Raw genomic sequence first — 26725 nt, forward strand, 5'->3', positions numbered from 1 at the left:
TCCAGTCAGGCTTTATGACTTTGATGGGACTTCTCAAGTGATTAGTATGATTTTAACCATTAATTTGTTAATCATATATCATGTTATTATTTTTAAGTGTAGCTGTAGAGCTGTTTAGTATACTGAAAATTTGCCAACACCATTGTCATAAATCATGGTAACATGGCCACAATTGAGCACATTTGAGTCTCATGTGTTGTAAGTGGTAAGTTTTAAATGAACTTCTTCAGTAGATCATGTGCCTTCAACTTTGTTCTTAAACTCTTGAACAGTTAACCTGTTAAGCCCGAGCAGAGTCCAATTGGGGCACATATAGTAACATATAAGTGAAATTTATAGTTTGTTCCAAAATGTTCTCAAAGAGATTCTGCCTGAGTACTCTGCACTCTAATTTTGTTCTAAATCCCTTTAATTGCATTAAAGTTGGCAGAGGTGATGTTCAGATGTTTTGCTATGGTTTGCTAGAGACTTGGAGCTGCAGCTGCGTCATTCCTCAGGGATATTTATTCTGAAATTGTAAATTCAATTTAAAAAAAAAATGTATGCTGTGTGCCAACTTCATTTCCTGGAACCAACTGACATATATACTTACACATCTGAACAAATATTTCAAGTGTTCCCTTTAGGCCATGTACTTGCAGATACACACTCAATTAATTATCGAGCAGAGACATAAAATAGAGGCTTGTTCTTAACAGGTTAAAGAGTTGTGATGATGGTGATGGCCGTAGCGGTTGTATTAACAGCGGTAGTAGTGAAAGTGTAGTAGCTTATTTACATAAAGCAGTACTAGCACTACATCTCCTGTGTTTCATTACTCACTTACACTGTCAATTACATGGCGCTGATCAAAAAAAAAATTCTATGTAAAAAAAAGAATTTAAAAAAAGTGCAATACAAAAGGTAAAAGGTATCAAAAGGTAATGATGAAGGTTGAAAAATATAATATACATTATTGTATCGCCTCTGTAAATGCATACAGTTTTCAGAAAAAACATCCTTCCTACCCATTCACCAATCACAGATCTGGATTCTCTAATATCCTCCCTGGGCTCTTTTACTTTCCACCACTCCATCAGGCACTAAGTGTCCCAGTGCAGAGGACTGAAGCTCCTTTCCAGCTGTAATAGAATTACATGTCAGTGCATTGGCCGAAGCCCCAGCATTTGTCACAGTGGCTCGACTCCTTACCAGCCCACACACCGCATTGCTGCTTTGTTTGAATTGAAACGTGAGCCTACAGGAGGTCAAAGGTGTGACCGTATTTGTTATATGTTGTAGGTTTGGGTTGTGAAATAGGAATGCATATAGAGAGTTTTTCACTGTTCTCTCCTCCAAAGCTCAGGCGTCGTTTTCAGAGAGGAGTTGGAAAAGCTGCTGTCCTCTGTTTACCTCTGAGGGAATCGAAAATGATTCAAGGAATCGATACAGGAAAAGAGTTTACAGTAGAGTTATAGCCTCTACCTTTTTGTGTATGTCTGTAGGAACTACCATGTGTTCTACTACCTGTTGGCTGGAGCCAGTGAAGAGGAGAGGAAATCCTTCCACCTGCTCAAACCTGAGGAATACCACTACCTCAACCAGGTCCGCACACACACTTTCATGTCGATATACTTATGATGATCTGTTGTTGAATTATTGAAATGCTGCTTCTGACAACATGAAAATAGGTTGCAATAACAGTGAATTATAGACTAAGGCATAAGGCAGATACGAAATATGCCATAATTACACAGAAAGACTAAATGTTCTATCACAAAAAGACTATACAGTCAGAATTTTCTTGTTTAAGTGCCGTTATAAGACGATCCAGCCACAGAAGAATTAAAAAACACCTACTTTGTATTTTCAAAGAAGACATTGGACCTCATGCAAGAAGCAAGATTCACTAATCTCTGCACAAACTTGTTTCAGCCTGATGAATACCTCCTGTTCATGAGGAGGCGACCATTTCCTCTGACATCACGCTCAGGGTGGGAAGCTCAAATGTTGTACTGCTTTGTTCCAGGTTGCAGGTCGCCGTTAACACAAGCAATCTGACAATTTGTCAATACCTCATCTCTTCCTGATTGATCAGAAACTGAAAAGATGATGGACAGTGAAAATCTGGGGGGACATTGGGCCATATTTCATGAGCATTTAACCACATCTCTTCTCACATCTTGGACACATTTGACTAAGCCTGAGAATGAAATGCACTGGATGTTACCAAACAGTAATGTTAACTAAGAAATGGTTAAATGCTGACGTTAGCTCTCAGGTTACCAAATGTGTTGTTTTACCCTGAAATATGGCCCAACACCCCCCCCCCCCCACACACACACACACATTTTCACTATCCGTCATCTTCTCGGTTGCTGATCAGTTGGGAACGGTGTGAAAAAATAACAATGTCTGACCTGTAACCTTGAAAACAGCCGCATATGGAATCATCCCATTATTTGAGCATCCCACCCTGAACGCAACGTCAGCGGAAAAAGGCTGCCATGTTAATATGGTCCATCGATGCCCCTAAAATTGCCTGTTCTACTCCATCTGTGGGCAGGTTTCATTCACAAACACGTTGCATGTTCTAGAGTGAAAAGAAGACTTTCCAGCCACGGAGCTCCAAGTCCTGCTGGTGGATAAATCACAAGATTGGCAGTTTAGCAGAGTCAGTAGTGGTATTAGAGGAGCTGAAACTATACTTACAGATGTCAACGACATGTCATCAGAGGAACAATGTACCGCTCCAGAAGTAAAGAGGGAACAGCTTGTTTAAGAAAGACACTTTTTTAGCATCTATAGAAGAGATATCTAGGAGGAAGTTGGGGTATAACAGCCTACAGTAAGTGATGTTGTAGTGTAACAGAGACCCATTTCTGTCTCGTATTTAAACCTACTATGAAATTTTAAGTCAAATACATTTATTCCACTGTGTAGAAAGGCAGATAACGCCTGTGCTTGAGTCGTACAACGCGTCTCCATCAATCAAAAATGTCGTGCCCACCTAAGAGATGATGATAAACACAAGAAAAAGAGAATGCCAAAAATTCTCTCGACTCACCCAAACGTGCCACATAAAAATGAATCTGTTTATACAAGTGGCCCTTGCACGAGGCCCAAAGTGGCATTTAAGTTTTACCGAACTTTAAAGAATTCATTGTACGTTTGAACCATTTTCTCTCCTCACGAATGGGAAGAATTCATCTGAAAAAGTATGTAATTTAATGAAAAAAAGGATAAAGCTCAGGCGCCATGTGGGGAGATTTATTGAGACCCTCAGTATGATGTGATAGAACATTTCTGCGTCTCCTTTCCCTCTTTTTTCTCTGCTGGGTCTTATTTACTTATTTATCAAAACTGGATCACTGCTAGCACTCTGATTTGGTGATTGCATCAGCTAAAAAATTCCAACCCTGCGTCTCATGTGTGTCCTGTGTGTGTGTCCTGTGTGTGTGTGTGTCCTGTGTGTGTGTGTGTCCTGTGTGTGTGTGTTTGGGGGCTGAGTGTGTTTATGTTCTTGTGCACGTGCCAGAAGCCTCCATATGTGTACATCCTTTGCAGTGCATCTGTGTGTGTGTGTGTGTGTGTGTTGGCGTGTTGGCAGCAGATGTGTGAGGATTCATATTCCCTCGTCCTATGGCAGTGCGCGGGGGACACAACAACCAAAACCTCCTTTGTTCCTCTCGTTTGGCTTCCCCAAAAAAGTAACAGTTTTTTTTTTTTTTTTTTCTCTCCTCCTCCTCCCTTAATCCCCGCGACAACAACCCCATCCCCACACCCAACTCCATCCTCTGCTGCCGGCTGCCTGTTAGCACGCAGCTCTGTTTCCATGGCAACAGGAGTTAATCTTGCTCTCGTGCAGAGGGCGCCGGCAGTCGCGTGTTTGTGTGCACACGCGCTCGTCTGTGCGCACACACAGGCACTCCTTCTTACACACATGGTGTCACAAAGGAGCAAAATGATTATTCATATTTATCACTCCGCTCTCTCAGAGATGGATTTTGTTTTCTGTGTCTCTGTCTGTCTGTCTGTCTGTCTGTCTGTCTCAGTCTGTGAGGCTGTGACCAATATTTTTATACTAAAAAGGACAACATGAAAACAATGTTGTTGTGATGAACATACAGACAGTTGGAGATTTGATGTGGTATGCCCTCAAACTTCTCAACAAAATATCAGTAATATGCAGATTGTGTCCTTGCGTTTGTTGCAGTAGGAAACTCACAGACCAATTGCATGTTTTGATAATCATTCAGGCGACAAATCTGTGTATTGCTTTGTGATTGGAGTCAGACAGAGGAGACCCAGCCACTACCAATACAGACTACCTCACAGAGAGGCAGAATGTGCATAATTTGACAGGATATTGCAGAAAAAAATGCAGTCAAAAAGAGTTTGAGTTCATGAAAATCTTATAGATTATTACCTGAAGTACAATTTTGAGGTGCTTGTGACTTCCATTACCTCTTCTCCACTACATTTCAGCAGGAAAATATTTTAACTTTTAGCGTCACAGCATCTATTTGATGGCTATAACTATTAATACGTTTTTTTATAACAGTATAGTCACATATTAATCTACCTAGTACACTTTATAACGAAGCTAAAATGAGCTTGAAACAATTTTACATTATGCATCATTCATAATAATCCAGTTATACACTGCAAAATAAAATGAAATATAACTATAACTGGGTAATAAAAATAATACTTCTGTGCTTTACCCAGATTTTGCAAAAGTTGTACTTGTAATTGAGTATCATTGGACTTTTCTGCTTTTACTTAAGTTAAAAATAGAATTGATGTATGCAAAGTGTAAGAAAGTCAGTTATGCCACCCTGAACATAAAGTTTGTACCCGCTCTGACCACATCACATCATGGATCAATTATTGCAGCTCTGGAGGTTGTGCGTGTGTTTGTGTCTGTGAGGATTAGTCATTTTCCCCTTGTGTATTAACACACTGTGTGTCATCTTTCCTATTACTGTGTGTAATTCATGCCTTCTTAACCACTCTGCCTTGCTTCCAGATGACAAAGAAATCACACAAACACCACTGGGACAATTACTATGAGAGCGATCTGGTCAGTATCATGTGGATGACAAGTTGTTTGTGTGCGTCTGTGCTCATGGGTGTGTCATGGTACTTTGGGTTCTCGGTGCCAGTCCTGGTCTTGTCCTCTCCTCGCTGTCCACACCCGCCTGCTTTGACTGACATGGACTAAAGATGGAGGCGACCTTAACTGACCTCAGCTGGTCGCGCTCCATAAAGAACTGCCTCTAAAGGGATTCCTTTAATGCAATGACTTTAAAGTGAGGTATTTTGAAACATTTCTGATTGATAGCAAAATTAACTTCCTTATTCTAGTTCCTTGTTTTAAAATGATATCAGAAAAGTTTTTCTGTCTCTTCAAAAGAGACATATATGTGTAAGTCAGAGCTTTTCTAGATAAACTGGAGATCATACATTCCTTTTTTCTTTTGAAACCAAGAACATGACTTATTTAAACCAATTGATCAAATAAAATTCAAACATAAAGGAATCCCTTTAATCTGATCTTTGGCTTTGGATGCTTTGCTGTTGGGAGATGGGTGATGACGTCAAACTGGAAACCGCCGTCTTTAAAGGGAAGGTTCAGGATCTCACCTTCAACAATTAATTTCATGTTTATTAACAAACATGCATTAAACAGTGCTTTACATGTACATGTGCTGTAGACAAAGTAGTAGCTGTAGAGTAGAAATACTGTGAAATTATAGTAGCCACATCCAACAGTGTGTTCTCAAATTCAAGTGCAGGGGAGGAAAAACATGAAATAAGCTTTGTCGCTGAAGTGGTCAGTGGCAGAATGGAAAATGAGTTTTCATGCAGACATTTCTAGTTTGAATCACTGGTGATTAATATTTAATGCTTGTGGCCTCTACTGTTACTGATATTTGAGAATAATACAAAAAAACCCACTTTGGTTACACTTTCTATGAGGTCTATGTGTACGATGCATTATACCACATTATAAACAAACTTATCATTTGTTTTAATGCACCTATAATGATGTATAATAAGAGTTATAAGTAACATGTAGCATACAGAAAGCGATAACTAATAGGGGCTAGAAAAGCATTTCTTTAAAGAAACTGCTGTATGTGAAAGTTTTATTAGTGGCCAACAGGACACGCTCCACATCCTGAATCTTCCCTCTAAGTGTGTGGTCCATTTTGTGTGTGTGCGTGTTTCACCGGCCGTTGAGCGTGCCAGTCTCCACCTGAAGTGAGTAATGTTTGGTCAGTGGGATTTCTCGTGTGTGGTTAAAGGATTCAGTATCTCCTAATGGGAGATTATGTAACATTGACTTTGCCCTTGAGCAAACACTTGACATGAGAGAAGGATAGTATAACTACAACTCACACATTGGTCTTACTGTATTTCCTTCTTGACTTTGGCTCTTTGTCTCTGACTTTTTTAAAAACTGTTCTTGTATCCAGGAAAGGCCTTCTGAGGACACTTGCTCTTTTTTTGTTCAGCATTTAAATGTACCCCTCATTTGCAAGTTAAAGGGGTAATCCAACTAAAATCCGTCTTTTGAATATCACAAACTCAACTCCTGCAAAAAGCTGAAAAATTGTGTTGTCATTTTGGATTCTAAGAGAATAAAATTTATTTGAGAGGTGAAAGAGAGTCATAGCAAGAACTGTGTAGCATCAGTCCTGCAGAACAAAATCCACTTTGTTGCTCCTGTGCAAGCAGCATCTAGCAAGTTCTTGGCAATCTTAAATTACTGAATGTAGAGATCAATGCTGACGAACTAGATGGTGCGACAGGAGTGATCTGAGAAGTTCCTGTAGATGTTTGGTAGACGTTTTGATTCATGTTTGTACTCCAGGTTGACACTTGAAGTTATTATAACTAACTTCAACCTGACAACTGCAATCCTCTGAGAAAGGAGAAGGCTACACTACAAACATTTTAAGATCCAACCTTCTATTTGATTGTTTATAGATTTTCAGTTGACCTTTCTTGTACATCTTGTTTTACTTCTTACTATGCTTATTTGCGTTATTTTTCGAGGTTGAGCTGAGAAAATTGATTTTGGTGAGTTAAAAATGGAGCTACAGTCTGGATGTCTTCAGCCCAGCTTAGCACAAAGAACAGGAGCAAGGAAAACAAGCTAGTCTGACTTTATCTAGAGTGAAACACTACATTTATTAGCTGCCATATCAAGATAAGATTGTGTAAATAAATCAATAAAGAGAGGTTTTAGGTGTATTCTGAAAGAGCCTAGGCTAACTCAGTCTTTAAGCTAAGCCAGGCTTAACGGTGCGCTGATTGCTCCCTACTGTACTTGTAATCCTTATTTTAGTGTTAAAGGGTTTCAGATGATGTAGATTATTTTTATCTTCTATTTTATTTCACTTATTTGATTAATTTTCTGCTTTTGTATCTTGTTCTTTCACCTGGATATCTCATATGTTAAGCACTTTGAATCACCTTGTTTAAATGTGCAACAATATACAGATTTATTTGCCTTTCCTTATCAAAAGACATGAGGTTATAATCGATCTTTTAATCTCACTCTCACAATGGAAGCTAAAGTTCCTCTTTCCTAAAATGTTGAACTACTCCTTTAACTTCTCAGCAGCTCGCTGTACTCTTTTTTTTCCGTCTTGTAAATTTTTCCTTACACAACCGTCCCCTCTTACTGTGTGCTGACACACTGTCTCTCTCAGGGGTCAGCCAATGACCTCATCAGTCTGTGACCCCGCCGTCTAAGGAGATGATGTCACTGTCTTCACAAACCCCTCTCACACATACAGAGAAGGCACAGCAGCCCTTGACAGCTGTCTGAGCATCTGACCGACCCTTTGGGCCTATTTAACCTTTGACCTTCAGCGTTGGTTGATGTGTGGGGAGGCACGCTGCAGTAAATAGAGACACTCAGCACTTTGAACAGTGACAAGTGCACACAGATTCCAGATGCGACATCTGGAGCTGAAAATAGAAAATAAACGAAAGTGATTTTTATAAAAAAAAAAAAAAAATTAAAAAATCAAGTATTTCACTGAAGATCCCAAAGACCAAACATGTTGTGGATGTTTGCGTTTGATGTGTGCAGTCGGGTGTTCGGTTCTGGGCCTCGGTGGCTGTGGGTTTGCATTTTGTGCCTTTTTGGGTGTCTTTGGTTTTTGGCCGTGTGGAATGTCAAGTGACGGGATGGCATGCTGTTTTTGGCAACATCGACCGGGTGCCTTGACATCATAAATCATGCTTAAGTCATGGTAAGTAGCTGGAAAGCCTCGTCTGCATGCACACAACTTTTAACTGGATCCATGAGTGATCTGTTAAAAAACTCCATGTGCAGCGTCAGCTGGGCTCCTGACTTGACTTAATTCAGTGTAAACCTGCACCAGAAGTGTTGCAACTGGCATAAAATATCAAGTTCTTCAGGGAGAAAAGATTCTTTGTTTAAAATGAGCAAGAAGAACAGATTGTTTCTTAATCATCCCTTTGCTGCACTCAAGCATCCCTTGTTCTTTTTTTTGTTTCCAAGTACCAATACCTAAGGTTTGGGTTTTTGACCAAAGTATTCCCTCGCAACTAGCCAAAATTGATCTCTTTATTTTCTCAACTTCCTTCAACGTATCACATTGTGCTGCTTGGCGCTGATGTCCAACATACCCAGCAATTTGAAAAGTGGCTTTTCCCGGGTCTCGCCGTCGCTCGAGAAGCCTCAAAACCCTTTTGTTGCAATTGGAGAAGCTCGCAGGAGAAACACGATTGTTGGCTCTGCAGCTCCTGACTAGTTGTAAGCCAAAGGAAAACAATGGAGAGGCAGAAGAGTGTTGAACGTTCAAGTGTAGAAGAGGCAATCCAGAGTGTGGATTATGGGTTCCTGTGTCTTCTTTTGCTGGACGGTCGCTGCGGTATGTGCTAATTACAGCCTGAGAGAGGCTCGCTGCTGGAGCAGAGACATGCTGACCGACTGGAGGGCCCGAGGAGACGCACACACACTTACACACAGCCACCGTATAAACACATATCCGCTCTCTCCTTGACAATCACTGTATCTTCGTGTCTCCCAATTACTCAGAAATTCAGTCAGACTTGCGTTTAGTTTCCTCAGCTGACAAAAACTCACTAGATTTTCCTCCTTTGCTGACATTCAGACATGCCACTTTTAATAATCGCTTCAAAGTGAACCTACGATTTAATTGATTAATCACTGTCATCCTCTGAGCTGAGTCAGACGACCATGACAACATTTTGTCTGCTGTAATCACTTTAGTTCCAGCATGGTGGTGTCACCCATTGAAAATGTGGCCTTTTCAGTCTCGTGTAGCTTCATTACGAGCGGACTTCAAAGTAGACTTTGACTTCAGCACCTTTGACTCATCACTTCACTTAGACTTCAGCTGTTTGGCTCGGAATGACTCCATCCCAATGAAATTATGTCATAAATAAAGAAATATCAGATGTTAATTTCTTTGAGTCAGTCCAGCAGCACTCCAGTACATTACTCAAGTAATGTATATAAGTCCCATTTTGAGGTACTTAACTCGAGTATCTCTATTTGCTACTACTATATAGTTCCACTTCACTGCAGTTGATGATTACTTCACAGGTGAAATTCTGAATCAGAACCAAAGTCACACATTTCTCAATTAATTTATGTTATCTGCAATCGGATAAAGAAACCACTGATGATGATAATCAGGAAAACCTTTATTATTGGATCAATAATCAGTGTATACAGTTTATACATGCATGTAAATATATGTGTAATTTAATTTTACTTTTCTGATATTTAGGTTCATTTATTGCCAGAAAATGACAAACTTCAGTACGGTTAATATCAGACTTTAACTGAAGTGCTGTCTATATTGGTGACTCTCGCTTTTACCAAAGTGATATTGTAACACATTATTTTTACTTTTATTGACGTATGGTTGTTTTTTTTCACTAATGACTTGTTTTAGGACATGACAGGCAATGTGAAGGACTTGGACTGGACTCGGGCCTTGAGATTTGCTTGTGACTGCCAAAACAAAACTCTTCTAGATCTGATTCATTGATATACCTTACAGATAACTGGGATTCTTACGATGGTAGCTGAAGCCTTCTGTAGTTCAAGGTGCCCTTCTCATATGTGAAACACGCCAAACCCAGCACAGTCACGTATAAAAAGTGTTGTTTAACTTCCGCAGGTCACTTGTTCAGTAGATACTGTACATCTGTTAGCTGTCACAGAGAGACGAGTCGTTATCCTTTGTGATAGTACAGGTATCGAACAGGTTTTCGTCACGTATTATGTGTCGTATATTCCTTTCAAAATCCTTTGTGATGCTGATGCCTCTCTCTGTCTTCCTCTCTTCTTCTGTCCTTGTGTGTTTCCACCTGACCCCAGCAGGACTGCTTCACAGTGGAAGGAGAGGATCTGAAACACGACTTTGAGCGGCTGCAGCTGGCGATGGAGATGGTCGGCTTCTTGCCCACCACACGCAAACAGTAAGACGAGCCACGTGATTTATATAATAGTTCTCATCTAACTGATTACAGAACCTCAAGTCCGTCTGTTAGAATCTGGGTTAGGAGTGTTTTTGAAATTGTATTTGATTTTATTTCTGTTGAAACATATTACGAGCTCAGCAGATGTGGGAACATGAAGGGGCTCAGACTGATGAGGTCTGATGTCTCAACAAAAGAAGGAAGCATTTCATGTTTTATTTCACATGTTCCCCTCAGTAGCTGAAAGCATGTTGTGCCTTTCTCCTTTAAATATTTAGAGTGTTTTTCAGATGAATGGAGTCCGTTAGGTAATTGCACTGTAGTTTACACTCAGAAAGTAAACAGGCATCAGTCAGAAATTAAAACTGACATCCTGATCATTTTCTACCCACTGCAAAATGCAATCAGCAATAAATATTTCCTCAGATAATTTTATTTTTTTAGTGTCTGTTTAGTTTTGGACATTGGGCGGGACTTCATGTTGCATTCAAGAGCACATTGGAAACTCTGTACTTTGTACAGCAGAGCACATGGTCATCAACAGAGACCTAATGTTGCATTCAAGTGCACCTTGTCGTAATTTTCTGGGATGTGTTAGAGGTGTCAGTGAGTATTTTTTGCAAAGAACAATAAAGTTTGCAGTTTCAACATTAAACATCTTGAACTGCTCACATGGATATAGGTTGGAAATTATTTGTAAATCATTGCATTCTGTTTTTATTAAAATTTTTCACAGCGTCCCCACCTTTTTGAAAGCAGGTTGATAAAAAAACAGACCATCCAATAGCACAAATGTCACACTGTGTCACGGCTCTAAACATTCAGCGAGACAGAGGCTTGGTTTTCCAACATCATGTAAATGTTTTAACAATAAGTGCCTTTCCTCTTCGTCAGGATCTTCTCCCTGCTGTCAGCAATTCTCCACCTTGGAAATATCCGCTACAAGAAGAAGACCTACAGGGACGATTCCATCGACATCTGCAACCCAGAGGTCCTGCCCATCGTCTCAGAGCTGCTAGAGGTGAGCAGACTTATTTTACATCAAAGTTCGACTATTACTAATCTTCATCACATTTTAAGCAGCTGGAAAAATGTAATTGGACTTTGATAATAATCTAGTTTCCATATAAAAATCCAACAGAAACAGCCACATATGACATGTCTGAGTCAAAAGACAGTGAACATTTTGTCTTGCTGACTTTATGCTGACATACAATACTCGAAATACTTTGAAGGATAATAAAAAAAAAAAGAAGAATTGGAGCAGGGCTTTACCACAGGGCTTGTTTATTCTCCCTAAATACCTTCTTTGACGGTTTGTCTCCTGAAGTTATTCCATCACATGCCTGCTGGACGTACTTAAAACTGCATGGACTTGGTGAACTTTAAAAAACAAGTCACATCCATTTGAGCAAATTAGTTTTTCTTTTCCTAGACACTGTGAGAAATCATGATTCCTATTGCCACAGTTTATCTCCCATGTGGAGCTTTACAAAAAGCCTTTTAGAGAGCTGAGGACTCTCTGCCTACAAGCGCAGCTTGTGGTGACAGCGGAAGTTAAGAGGTGCTTCAGGTCCCAAAGAGCCGTCCAACCACCCAGTGCTTCCACAAAGTGCTGTTTGTGTTTTGGCTATTTTCAGACCTCTTGTACCTGCAGGCTGTTGCGTAGTTGAGCTTTCCCACCATGGCCGAGTAATTGTTTGTCCCTGTATCACCTGCATGGTTAAATCATAAGATGATGATTATAAAAACATATTGGACACAGATTAAAGCACACAAAATGAAATTTCAGTCGTCATCCACTCAAGTTACTTAGTTTACACAATAAAAACAGATCACAGCAACACAGCGATAAAGCATTCTTCTAAACAACTAGATTAGATAGAGACTAGAAAACAAATGGAACTAAATCATAAATTGGCTCCACCTGACCTGACCGTCAACATGAGGCAAAGTACATAATGATTGAAATTACATTTTTGGGTGAATGTCCTTTAAATTGTACAAAGTTTGGCTGCTAATTCAAAACTATTATATAATGCTTAATACAGTCAGATGGTCAGATTGACACTTATCTGGGATTAACAAGTAAACAAAGATTACAAACTTTTCTCCTTTACTCGATTTCATGAATCATGAAGAATAAACGCTCCTCATAGCAGCTTTGATTTTGAGATTAACTGTTTGTTTGTTTTTTTTTTTTAAATACTGCTTGGTTCTGCCTCAGCTCATCAGCTGTAAATCGTCAGTCACATGCAGCATTGATGTGTGGTGGGTGGTCAGTGCTTGTCCAATCACATCCCTGCATGTACAGTCATTTCCTTGTCTAATTGCATATTTGCAAGCAGATTGGTTTGCTCAGTGGCAGCACTTTGTCTCTGTGAATAAAGTTCAAATGAGGTTCAGCCAACAAATGGTTTCAGAAACATTATAATAGAAGCGGCCAAGTAGAAGTAAAACTGCCTCGGATTATTTATAGACTGCAGCATCAGTGCGTTGTGGACAGTCTCATGCTGATTCATTGTTCCTCTTTTGCTTCATTTAATTTATTCTAACATTTTCGTAACCTGACTTTTATTAAATTACAGCACAAACAACAGCTAATATAAAAAGCGGTTCTTATGAAGGCTTTGATCTATGCATATATCTTCCTGACCACAATATAGTAGTAATTATCCAACACACACTAATCAGTCTGGTCTGTAGCTTCAGGCTGCTCTGGACTCTTAATGGTCTACATGGAAAAACATTTCCTGGCATGGGTTCACGTGCCATGCAGGGTTTACAAATTTATGATGTTGTGCTGAATTAGGTGAATTCTTGACACTGAGCTCAGACCACACACACACACACACACACACACACACTCTCATCAGTGTGCACTGCGAGGACAGCTCAGACATCCACATGCTGTTCTGATTATACCTTGGGACTGAGGGGTGGTGGCACGTCCCAGTCCCTGTTGCAAACTTCAACGACTGGCCGGATGTGCTTGTTGAGTCGCTGACAAAACAATGTCCGAAGTGTGCCGGAGACTCCTGTCAACAGCACAGCGGGGATGTTATGGCTGTGCAAAGCCTGCCAGGGTTCCCTTTAACATCCAGACTGGTGTCTTTGACTCTCGAGAGGCCCAGAGAGGCAGTGACGTGAGCGGAGCCACATGTTGGCCACATGCTCGGGGTTACTGTTTTAAGTTCAAGTTTATTTGGATGTCTGTTATGTTGGTGCAAGGGCAGTGGCTATTTGTCCCCGGGGACATATAAAGCATTCTTAAACCAAAGAAGAAGAAAGGAGGGAAAACCAAAACACAGCTTAATGAAATCAAACAAAGAGTCACAATGAAACAGCATTTTGAGGGCTTCATAACCCTTTAATATCTGCTGAAACATTAAGGTTAAATTAGGGGTCGGCCAATGGGAAGTCAGTTTCGCTTGATGTGAGGAGTGGAGCAGAGGTCAGGTTATTAAAGAGTATGTGATGGTTTATGGTTTATGATTTGTTTCATGCAGCAACTGTTAAAAACATTTTAGGAAGTTTGTTTAATATAATTTCGATAAACCAGCATTACAGATGCAATATGTAAGAGTTGGCCGCATGTTGAATTCATACTCCAAACAAAGAGGTGCAGCACATCACCAGAGTTACTGCTAACTTAGCCGTGTAGCCAGTGGTCCTATAAACGGACCCATGTATGCCCATGCTGTGAGCTCACACCGCTGGCAAAGGAGCCTTGGATCTAGTCAGAGCTAGCGGGTTAGCATGCTAACTTCAGTACAGTAGATGAATAGTAGATTAGACGTCCATCAAATTGCATCAAAACTGATATTTCTTCACATTCTGTTGATAATTTTGGATATTTTTTAGGAATGTTTTTCACTAAAATTCTCACATAGTGCACCTTTAGAAAGACATTGGTTAAAAAAAATCTTGTCACAGGAATTTAGCTAAAAAGATTAATTGTAACTTGACCGCAAGCTATGTATGTGCTATGGACGTACCTTGGAATTCCTTTCAATATTGAATTTGCTTGATGGTAAGAGAATGGATGTAAAGACCAGACAGGCGCCACCAGCAGTACTCTGCTCTTTATTTTTATGATTATGCATGGCTCTATTTTAAGGATCCTTTGCATAAAAGGCTAAAACAGCTTGTTGATGTTTGCTAAATGCAGTGTTGTGTGAGTCATGAGAGGCTGGAATTGCTTCAAGGCAAAGTTCAGCTAAAGTGCCGCCACTGGCTCAGGGTGAGGTCGCAATGTACGTGAATAACCATTGAATCATTTCATGCTTCACTTGATATGTAAAATTGGACAAAACATTTAAGGCAGGATGCGATGTTAACCACTGGCAGCGTATGGACGTGAAACACCTCTCAAGGAGAACTGATTGGCAGAAGTGTGGATTGATGAGTGAATGCAACTAGCTGAGACTTCCTGTTTCCTGTGGAACTGGAAGAGGAAGTAGAGCTCGTAGGAGCTAATGGACGGCTGACAGACTGGATCCTCTGAGCTGTTGAGTTGAGTGATTTGACTTAACCACAAACATTCCTGCACAAACTGACAATCAGTCCTGAGAGAGTATCTCGCTGTGAGAACAAATCCCACCAAAGCTGATTTTTTTTAACGGTATTTGAATGGGAAAAACAAAACAAAACTGAGCTTGAAATACAGCCCAGGGTCAGTCCAGACCAAATGTTCTGTGTATTTTGTTTCATTTTCCTTATCAATAAGCAAACAGCGGTTTCTCTTCAAGCATCATTTAAGCCTTTTTATTCCTCCAAGCCACTATGTTTATGGGTTGTCTGTCCGTCTGTCAGCCTTCAGGGAATTTCTTCAAATTTGGCACAAACTCCCACTTGGACTCAAGGAAGATCTGATTAGATATTGGTGGTCAAAGGTCACTGTGACCTCACAAATTAGATTTTTTAAAACTTACATAAATGTCTAATGGGATAAAATGATGAAGTGATGACATTCTATATCCAAAAGGTCACAGCTCAATTTTGCTTTTAAATAATATTTACTGTCAGATTAATTGTTTTTTTAGCCATTGTCTATGGCTTATCTGCTACCTACTGCAGGTTTATTTCACTGACTGCAAGACAGTAAATAATAGACAATGTTAATTTATACTACTAACAGCTACTTTAACTGAAAACATACGTATTATTTCCTGGTGTCAAATTTCACGATACACCATATTATCCCGGTAATCATCATTATTCTAAAAATAAAAATGCACTAGAACTACTTTCACCTTACATGTTGTCAGGATATAAATATTTTGATTATATCACAGATTGGACACACATCTTAATAAGTGAAAAAAAACATTCATAGGATCTTAAATAAGTAATCATAAATCAAAAGGTCTTCTCGCAGAAATGAACCAGAACAATGTGCAAGCCATGCTTCAACCTCGACGACAGGCTTAGGCAATTCAAAATAAATGAGGAAACCAGTATGGGATGGCACTTCAGTGAGCTACACAGCTTCTTCAAGTCATCCATGTGAGGATATTCACGTTTTTCTGGACAGACAATTATCCTGATGATGAAAATTCCTCACAACTGACTTAATGTGATTGTTTTTTATCACAAGTGTTTCATGGGCCCATCCCTAATCCACCTGGTTCTGATTATAATCTGACTGTGAGGTCTTGCTTTTTTAGGCTTTGGAAATTATATGAAAACACTGTTTACATGATCAGGATACAAATTGTTGCTGTTAAAAATAAGCAAAACACGTCTTTGGAGCATCTTCAAAGTGTCTTTGCTGGTGGTTCCATATAACACATAATGTAGGGAGAAGAAGAAGAAAAAAAAAACCAGAGGTGACTGATGTTGTCCAAGTTCGAGGGAAAGCCGTGGTGCTTAGGATCAGCCAATTTTGGTGGTGTTTGCTTTTACAAAAAGAACGAGCAGCATCTGTCACAGCTAAAGATTTGCTTCCCCAGAATCAGACGTGAGGGAGAAAAAAAAATGAGAACAGAATCACTGACCCCAAACCAGTGCTTACACACTTCTGTGTATTATGGTATTAGAGTTGTGATCATAGACAGAGCAGCAAGCCTGTTACCAAGCGACTAATACATGGAAATGTAGCGGCTAAAGACCAATCACCAGGCTGCAGAATAGGCTTTACTCATAGTCGAGGGATTATCAGGCAGTGTGAAATGAAGTCTGATTATGCCACCACCCCCCCAACACACACACACACACACACACACCAACCCACTCCCACACACACACGCAGCCCTCCTCCTGTCCTCCTTCCTCTGTTTATGTCAAAGGCTGCACAAAGGAGGCAGTTGACGAAAGTGGATCCATAATGGTTTTAACTCTAACATTAACACCCTTTTATTATGCATGAAGACATCAGGCAGTCACTCAAAGACACGCTGTCATATGTATTCACACACACTCACACACATAAACACACGTGGTCTCAGCAGCAGCTGTTCGGCCCAATCCCATAATCCTTGTAGATGGAGAAGATGTGTGCGGTGACATCTGCTTCTCCTGGTGTGGCCCTGTCATCAATGGCCTGTCAGAGGCCAAGTGCAGGGGTCTGTGCTAACTCGCATGTAAGGCCTCACGCTGTAGTATTGTACTACATGTGAGGACGTGGAGCAGAGTTTACTTGCTGACGTTGACCAGCTGTGATAGTCAGAAGCCGCAGTAATTTTGTACCACTATGGAAACGTGTATCATGGTATAGTACATTTCCTGCAAAAATCCACTGAGCAACTGCTGATGCTCGAGGTCATCACGTTGCTGCAAAAATCCTGTGAATCCAATTTAGCCATAAAGCAAATACCTCGCATACCTCCGCCAAGGCCCAACAGTCCCCTTTTATACTCGTTCATAGAGTAGATGCCAGCCACCGCAGAACAACGGGTTTATTTTGTCAAGATCCATGCTTCTTTTGCCGACAAATGAATGAAAATATTCTATCTCACAATGTTAAAGAAAGGGGAGGAAAAAAAAATCCCTGAATCTGCACCAAGACTTAATGGGGTCTTTTCTGGAACGAGACCCCTCCCCCGTCCAGGTTTTGTGGAAATCTGTTCAGTGGTTGTTGTGTAATCCTGATCACAAACCAACCAACCAAGAAATGGACTCAGCTGAAAACATAACCTCCTTCATGGCAGTAAAGAATTACTTTGGTTTAAAGAAATATGCTGTTTCTCTACCTCCAAACAAACCCATGTTGTCTAGTGGTGCATTAAATCCTCTTATTGCCCAGCTGTGGGGTCAGTCACCTCCAGCTGTTAGTTGATATCTAATATTAATCTTACAATTTTTTTGACAGTACTTAACATATACTTAATTTAGGTCAAAGTTTAAAGCAAATCCAACGGACTTTTCTACAATGTTTTCCTACAATAAGGTATCCAAATGTTCTTTCAATCAGACTCACTTGAATGAAAACTCCCACAGTACACTTTCGATGTCTTGTTCAGAGGCGCTTCATTGTGGGATGTTTCCATAAGGAGTAAATAAAGATTGGTTTAAAGTCATGCAGAGTACTTAAAAAACATCGCACATGACTCTGGAGTGAGTAGAGTCAATTCAGCACGTCATAGTGCTAACGTCATGAATAATCTTGGCTTTGGTTGGAAAAAATACATTTTAATGGACCAGAATTAGTGAGGGGTATGGAGCAGGGATGGGTTTTTAAAAATGTCTGAGTCACACAAGGAACTATAAGTCTTAACATCTCAATTTCTGCCGCCTGCATTTTTTACTATTTATTTTTTAAAACTGCCTCTTCTTGAATCCTCCAGCTCTGGGGAAGTGAAATATATAAGTGCTCCAGATCCCGTTTGATAAAATGATGCTCTGGGACACTGTTACCTGATATCGTCCTTACTATTCTCACGACTTCATCAGTTTTAGCTGCCACAGTATTGCCCCCAGAAAATTCTCTTCAGCTTAACTTGCTATGATCGCTGACCCTTTATAATGCATGCAGTGATTTATTTTATTTTATCCCTGATAATCCCTGATCATACTTGAATGCATCACGCCTTAAACAGCAAATCCCTCCAACATCGTCCAAACATCCAAGTAACAGCGAACTCTTTTTTTTCTTCTCCTCTTCAGGTCAAAGAGGAGATTCTGCTGGAGGCCCTGACAACCAGGAAGACGGTGACAGTCGGAGAGAGGCTCATCGTACCCTACAAACTTGCCGAGGTGACTTTTTTAGTTACTACAGCACCACCTTAAACTATGACACCTTCCCTCCTCAGTATCAAACCCACTGACTCAATCTGACCTTCTTAAACTGATAACCTTTTACCAAAAAGCCCCCTCTGAGGCTGTGTGAAGGTGGAAGGAGGAGCGTGAACAAATTCCAGTCAGTCTCATGAAAGCATTCTGATGGCGAAAGATTTGTCATGAAGTGCGTCAGCTGTAGGGGGGATTCTGTGTTTGTGAGCTTGTCTGGGGAGTCTGTTCCCCACTTCCCCTGCCCCCACCTTCTCTCTCTTAGGCTCCTTTGATAGGGGTCTCTTCCTCTGCAACTTCCTGTTTCCTGTCGAGTGAAGGAACAGTGCGACTTAACCCTGTCCATACAGCCCTCTGGATGTAGTCTGTGAAATGTGCCTCCAGTATGCCTAGCTGACCTAGATAGACTCCTCTGATGTCTCTCATTGTGCTAGTGGGTATTAATATTCAGCGGTTTTTCGTTTATCTCGCCGTCCCTGAAGTCTTTGATGGTTCAGTGTAGGACTGAATGTGGTCCAGCTCTGCGCTCGTGTCTGCAGGGCCTTTACTCTAAGGAAGGAAATGCTACACATAGATGGTCTGTTACCCTGCTCGGCTCCACCCCCACATCTGATCTACGGGGTAGTTTAGCCCAACAATGGTAGCTCCCGCGCTCACACGCCCCCCCATCTCTCCAGTCATGTGGTCTGGTCTCAGGAATGTGCAACCTTCACTGGAATATACAGTACAGAGGCCAAAAGCCAGCTCTAGTCTGTCTCTGTTTGTCTCTTTCTCTCCCTTTCTCCTTCAGTCAAACACATCCCCTTCATCGAAACTAGCTGTGTAGTGGAGGCTCAGACGATGTGATCAGACACTTAATCCTGAACAAGGGCTGCAGCAATGATGAAGCCTTTCCTGGAGCTTCTGGTGTCATGCCATGGAAGTTCCCTCCTGTCCTTCACAAGAAGGCCTTATCTTGAAAAACGCGAATGGCAGATGGAAATAAAAAGACCTGGAGAGACTGAGGCAGAGACCTTTCAATCTCTGAAAGTCCCCCTCTGACTGAAAAGGAAAAGATTGAAAAAAATATAGAATAGCATAACTGGAAATCCCCAGATGTGTGCACGAAGAGAAGAAGAGTCTTATTACCTGTCACCATATAACTGTATATGAAAGCCCATTCCTGCCAGTTAAAAATAAAGTAACATTCTTAAGATAAAATAAATCCTGTGAGTCATTATTATGAGATAAAGACTTGCAATTCTGAGATAACGAGTCAAAATTATGATATAAATGTTTCTTTTCAGCTCACAATTTTGACATAGAATCACAATTTAAATGTTATGGCAGGAATTGAGGGGATTATATGTGACTCTTACTTACACAGCTAATTGCTAACTGCCTGTGTTCATGACGGGGGTGCTGGGCAGGTAGCACACAGTGAGTCTAAAGAATTATTTTGCTGAAAATAGCCGCTTCAAAATAACACACAGAGCTATGAGTGAACCAGAATTGTAAAGTTACGGGCTGTAAAATCAAAACAATGGGCTTAAAGATGTTGTGAAGGGACTTTTCACATACACACAGTCTTGTGATCCATTATGAGCACAGAAATATGAATTACAGACACTATAGTCAAGCTAGCAGATATCGAGGTTACAGTCACTACAGTCAAGCTAGCAGATATCGAGGTTACAGTCACTACAGTCAAGCTAGCAGATATCAAGGTTACAGTCACTACAGTCAAGCTAGCAGATATCGCGGTAAGGAGTACACACACCCACAAGTTTGTGTTGCTGTACTCTCAGTACCCTCATTTATACAATGGATTCTCCAGCCACTAACCCTGACTTTAACCGTCACCACTGTATGCCTAACCCCAGCTATCCCCCCTGACCATGACCTGAACCTAATTCTAGTCTCTACACTCAAACAACCACTTGAATACGTGAGCATCAGCCAAAATGTCCTCACTTTCCAAAAAGTCTTCACTTTCTTTATCTGACACTCAAAATGGTCCTCACAAAGACACACACACACACACACACGCGCGCACACACACCGCGAGCGGAACGAAAGTGAAGCCCTGCCCTGACCTGACTGAGGGCCGTGGGAGCGAGTCGAGGCCACCTGTGGAATCCATAACACGCCTGTTTTTATACAAAGGAAATGTGGAAAAAAAGAACCTGGCAAATGTTGCTGCTTCTTCTCAGAAATTATTTCCTCCTTCTTGGATGAGACAAGTTTGAGAAAGTGTGTTAGGCAGCTGTCCCATCCACCCACGATTGAGATGGGGAGATTCTGGCGAAGCGTCTGACCTGCTGAACCCTGGCCTGCTGCAGAGTCGAGGTTGGATGGGCCCTGGTTGAGTCAGGTGGAATGTGTTTATGAATTGCTTGGCTTTGGTTCCAGAGTATCAATGAGAGTAGAAGTGATTCCTCACTGAAGTGGGGAAACTGGGCTCGGCGTCCTGTAAGGAGTTTAGAATCTGGAGTTGAGTTTGTTGTTTCAGTCTGTGGCACATGAGAAGTGCCTCGGGGGCTGAACGGGTCATGAAAATGCATATTTTAGTTTAAAATCAACAGTAATATTTGGGGTTTTATCGAGGCAATTGATGCAAACCAAATTTCTACCAAAGTTTCACCTCTTTTTTAAACAGCTGTTATTCTTGATTAACGTTTGATTTAAAGTTGGGGGGGGATTGTGCAGATAATACACTTCTGTTTGTTTAGCCCCGTTTTAGACACAGAGGTTATTTCAGGTCTGGTTTGAAGATGTGAGAAAACATCAGAGTGTGTGTGTCTGTTAAGGTTCACATGCCTGTGAGCCCGTGTCTGTCAAGATAAGGTGTGCTGTCTGACTTTGACATTTTTGATGTGGCTCAAGATAATTTGGCTCCATCACTTCCTTCTTTCTGTTTAAAGACAGACATGAAGAAGGGGAAGAAAGGGGGGGACCATCACACTCTTTGCATTCACACTCTTCTGCCTCATATTAAAAACCGTTTGGATGGTGTTGAAACCTTGTAGGGAGAGTACAGAGGTAATTCAAAATGCATCGCACATATACATGTACAAACATGGGCGTGTATATAGACTGAGACAAAAACAACAACTACATGAATGCAAATTGAAAACATATGCAGGTTGGCATATTGTGGTGAAACATGCAAGCACACACTCAACATCCTGCAGCGAGGGAGCTAGCAGGCCACGTGCAGTGTGAGCTCATGCTGGTGTTTCACACCTCCTGTGGTTTTCAGGAGAAAGAAAGAAATAGAAGGAGAACAACAACAGGCGAAGACCTGGTTTAACAGGCGGGACCGTTAGAGTTTACAAAAGTCTCTGATAAAGTCCTGCCTAGTATTTTGTCAGTTTCTTGGGTGGCCCTCCTGTTAAACACTTTCAGCCCATTTGCTTCCAGCCATGTTCCCTTCTCGTTCCTGACTTGGTCCCACTGTTGTGAATAATTAAATTACATGGCAAACATGGAGACAATGCACGCTCAGTGAGCATGTCAACTTTTCACATCGTAACTGCGAATCCCCCGAGTCGCTGCCGAAGCATTTAAACAGCGATCCTCTTCTCAAATGTTTGTATTATTCATAGCAATCTTACATAACTTTGTGGGAGCAGGGACGTCACAGGCTCGCGTGCTAAAAATATCATAAACAATCAATAATGCAAGAGTGAAGAGGCAGCTCTTAAATTGCACGCTTTTGCTTCATCACGGCTGTTGGCTGCATGCGGTCTCAGCAGGCAGCGTCTGAGAGTCCCTCAAAGTGAGGGCAGCCGCACCGGGGATTGATCAGGTTCACAGTGTTCCAAAAAGGCTTCTGACAGAGGAGGGCTAATTTAATTATTTATCGTTATGTAACTGTTTTAAGTTATTTTGCTTTTTTTAGTTTGCATGTTCCGGTACTCTGAGTCTGCGTGCCTGTTTTTGTTAATTGTTTTAGGAAGCTTCAGTCCAACTTTCTCCCAACCTTTGAGTTTTCTGTCGCTTGAGTTGTAACACAGAGTGTAGGTGATATTTTACATTGACTCTTAATTTAACCTGGTAAACCAATTAAAGGTTGACAATTTTTTGTCCGTCTCAAAACAGTAATCAGTCGGCCATGTGACCATTGAATGAGGTTTCGCTTGTTACACTTATTCTCCCTGTTCATCCTCACCATTAAGAGATTGATTTCAATGCAGGTGATTGGTGTTTAAATCCAAACTTAAACGTAAGTGACACAGATCGAGTGTTCGTCATCTTACAGTCTTTTTAGGATAAAATTCCCTCTTTGTGTTATGACCCTTCACCTCTGCAAGGACAGACCGTCCAAGCAATGAGGGGGGGAATTTTAAATCCTAGATCACTTTAACTGTATACAATTTACGCTTTTTGACATTAAAGTAACAGCTTCAGAGTCATGACGGTTCAGTGTCTTGTAACAGGGTGAATGTTGTCTCTGTCTCAGCCACTCCACCCCCCGTCATTTGTTTCTGCACTGTGTAACTTAAGTGAGAGGGTCAGATCACAGTGTTACATACATGTTTACTACAACATGCAAGTTTCAACAAATAACGTTGTTATGACATGATGAGTTTTGTTTGTGGTTAGCACCTACAATACGTCTGACAAATTGTTACAAACGTTGCTTTAAAGAAAGAGTTAAGAAATGTTCAAACTACTTTATTCTTTAAAAACATTGCTTAACTACAATAACAATGTTGATAATACATAAATGAAAGCTATGTGGGAAGATGACGTCCCCATTCTTAATCCAGTCTTCCAGTTGACTGTTTCTCTAACTGGCACAGGCATCAATGAGCAGAACACCAGGCCTCTCTGAATGGCTAAACAAATCTGCAAACTGGACTGGAACCAGGCTGAACTGCATGTGTCTGCCATTTTTAGCACTGATGGATCTCATGATGGCAGCACTTTCACCATAGAGAATTGCTGGAGTTATGTAACTTAAATCACAGTGCATCTTCAGAGAGAGACTATGGGGATTTTGCATTATAAATGATACATTTACATTCAGATGTAGTCTGTCACATCTTAGTGAGCTGTTTGGTGGGATCGTAACAGCCGGAAATAAGGTTTAAACTCCTTTTCTGACATCAGCATTACCAAACACACACACATTCTGATGCCAAGCTTGTCACTTACTTTGTCTGTGGTTAACAGGTCAACAAGTTGAGTAGTTAATGAAGTGAACTAGTGAAGTCCAGGGGCCTTTGTTAAGGTTTTATAAAGTCCTGAGCATTTATAAATGACAATGTGTTGCCACTAATACAGAAGTTTCACCCTCCCCATATCTAATTTGTCCTCGCTCTGCGTTCAATTGAATCTGCTCTGATTAGATTACAATAAAAAAAAAGGTCCTGTGGTCTCTGTTTTAATGTAAAACTATTTTAGGGCTTCCTGGCATGAAAATGTTTGACCTAGTTGAAGCAGATTGTCTTGTTCCACTCCTTATTCAATCATAACACTTCTTGCTGCTAAAGAACGTGCTCGGGTGTCCAAGTCTCCATTTAACTGGCTTGTGTTAGCTGAGCATGCATTTCATCATGTCTGTAAAGAGAGCAAAGTTGCTCTTTGGCTTGTCAAGGCTCAAGGCTTAATAACGGCTCCTCTTGGCAGTGTCGCTATTTTTTTTTATTTTTTTTTAATGGATCAAAAGTGATCAATCTTAAAATTCCAAATACTGATATGCAGGTCTGGAGGCACTTAAAGCTCTGGCTCCTGACTGAAAACACCTGAAGTATGACAGCAACTCACAAAGCAAGACAGCCAAACATAAGAACTGAGCTTCAATTTATAACCTGTGCTTGTCCTCTAAATACAAAGCGGCCATTGTTGTAATCTCTAGTCTACACAATGTATTTATGTGTTTTTTAACAACAGCCTGAGATGATATCTTGCATCAGTTCTGCAGCTCTGTGGCATTCCCATCTCTGAATTACTGTTAGCTTGATGGCAGCTTACTGGAGCTAATAGCTAGCCTACGGTTGTCCAATTAATCTCCTTTGAGAGACATTCATGCTAATTGGCTGTTGGCTCGCTTCAACAACCTGGTGCTACACTAGTGGTGTTTGTAATCCACACAAATAAACGTTGTGTTGATTTATGGATCTTGGTTGGCTGTTAATTTAATTAGAGGGTTAGATGAGAAGACTGAAACCGCTCTCATGTCAAGCTTCATGTTATGCTGGGTATGAAGCCAGATGGTGATTACCTTAGCTTAGCATAGCATCAAGACTTGAAAACAAAGGGTAACAGCTAGCCAGCTGGTACCCCTTGTACAAGTGTTGGCCACTCCCCCACTCAAGAGAGTGTATGCATAATGTACTTCTGTCTGATATTTAACTATAGGGACTATTTATTTACAGTAAATCAGTCATAAAAAAAATAAGGAAATGCATAAATTAGTAAAATTTGGAGGAACTTATTGGCAGATTTTACTTATTTTTAACTTGGCTTGCTTCCAGTCTTTATGCTAAGCTAAGCTAGTTGTCTCCTGGCCTTGTCTTCATATTTAGCATATGGATATGAGACTGATATTGATCCTCTCAGCTAATTTTGGAAAGAAAGCAAATAATCTTTTGAGCCTCACTTTATAAAGATTTTATACTAATCAGTATTTACGCTGGGTCAAAAGGCAGCTAACCATTGTTCTTGTAATCAATGAATCTGTAAAGTAATTTTTAATAAATCTGTAAGTCATGAAATAACAGAAAATGGTGTGTCCATCACTTAACGATGTCTTGAAATTGCTTGTTTCGTCCGTTGATCCACCGTCCAAATACCAAAAACTGTTAAATGCAGCATTATCTAACACAGCAAATGTTTGGCATGAATACGATTTAAATGATCAGGTCATTAATTTCCCATCGATCACCTGATCATCTATTTGACTATAATTTTAGTGATGGAGTCAAACTGGCTTCCTATAGTAACCTGACTCATCTGATTTAAAACAACCCGTTGATTCGATGTTCGTCACACACGTCTGACCTTTCCACCTCTGCTTTTCCTTGTTGATTCTTTGTCTCAATCAATCCCGTCAGATGACTCAGCCATGCGTGGTAGTTCATTAGACTTCTTCTCTGCCCACTTCACACATTTAATGAGACACTGATCCAGTTCCAGAGAAGCAAGAGGGGGCATGCATGTTATATTTGTCTCATTGCTCTGCCCTAAGATACTGCAGTTGTGGCAGATGTTTAGATTATATCAAGTGAAGTAATCAGGTTATTTTTAATCACTCAATAAAAAGTCAAAAAAAGAACGGACATGTTGACGAAGCGATGGGAGTGTTTTGCTGGTTGCACGAGTGTCCCCTCTGTATTCATTTAACACTTGTGGGCCACCACAGCAACACTACCAGCACCACTGTGGATAAAACTGTTAAAGCAACATGTTAAAACACATTCGGGGGGGTTAAATGGTATTTGGCTCCTGGTCCTGATTACGAAATCCATATGTTTTTGATTAGGGAGAAACTGAAATGCTTCGTGTGTGTGTGTGTGTGTGTGTGTGTGTGTGTGTGTGTGTGCGTGTGTGTGTGTGTGTGCGTGTTTAGGCGGGCACGGTGAGGGACTCGATGGCCAAGTCACTGTACAGCGCGCTGTTTGACTGGATTGTGTTCAGGACCAACCATGCCCTGCTGAACAACAGGGACCTGGAGGACAAATCAAAGGTAGGAATGAAAACGCAAACATTTGAAGACATCTCATGCAGAAACACACTCTTTTTTTTGCTCTAAATGAAGCCATCAAAAAAACAACTGTTGAAGGGGTAGATTTTATAAGGCTACAAGCACATAATTTGTTGTTTTTAGTCTAAATACTTAATCGTGATTCCACCTTCTATCATGAATAAATAAAAAGAGAAGACATGTCTGTGTACTGTTAGTGCTTGTTGTCATTATGTCATACAGTTGCATGTCCAATAGTGGTAAAGTGAAATACATGTAGTATTTATGATAGCAGTGCTGTAATAAAACATCTGTGTATTTGTTTAAATTGCTGCCAGACTG

At 40.6% G+C, this 26725-nt stretch overlaps 1 protein-coding gene across 13 annotated transcripts in view; it reads left to right on the forward strand.

Moving 5' to 3' along the window:
* Positions 1 to 26725, forward strand: part of LOC119024291 (unconventional myosin-IXAa-like) — a 143893-nt gene that overhangs the window by 75402 nt on the left and 41766 nt on the right. For 9 of the 13 annotated variants that reach the window (XM_037106924.1, XM_037106912.1, XM_037106918.1 and 6 more), the window contains 6 exons: positions 1485 to 1584; positions 5012 to 5065; positions 10382 to 10482; positions 11377 to 11503; positions 18589 to 18678; positions 26270 to 26386. In XM_037106924.1, the coding sequence (XP_036962819.1) occupies positions 1485 to 1584; positions 5012 to 5065; positions 10382 to 10482; positions 11377 to 11503; positions 18589 to 18678; positions 26270 to 26386 (589 nt within the window). The remainder of the gene's footprint in view (positions 1 to 1484; positions 1585 to 5011; positions 5066 to 10381; positions 10483 to 11376; positions 11504 to 18588; positions 18679 to 26269; positions 26387 to 26725) is intronic. The other 4 variants (XM_037106914.1, XM_037106925.1, XM_037106920.1 and 1 more) reach the window with 3 other exon arrangements.

The sequence above is a fragment of the Acanthopagrus latus genome, chromosome 8, assembly GCF_904848185.1.
Source record: "Acanthopagrus latus isolate v.2019 chromosome 8, fAcaLat1.1, whole genome shotgun sequence".
NCBI classification, from domain to species: Eukaryota; Metazoa; Chordata; class Actinopteri; order Spariformes; family Sparidae; genus Acanthopagrus; species Acanthopagrus latus.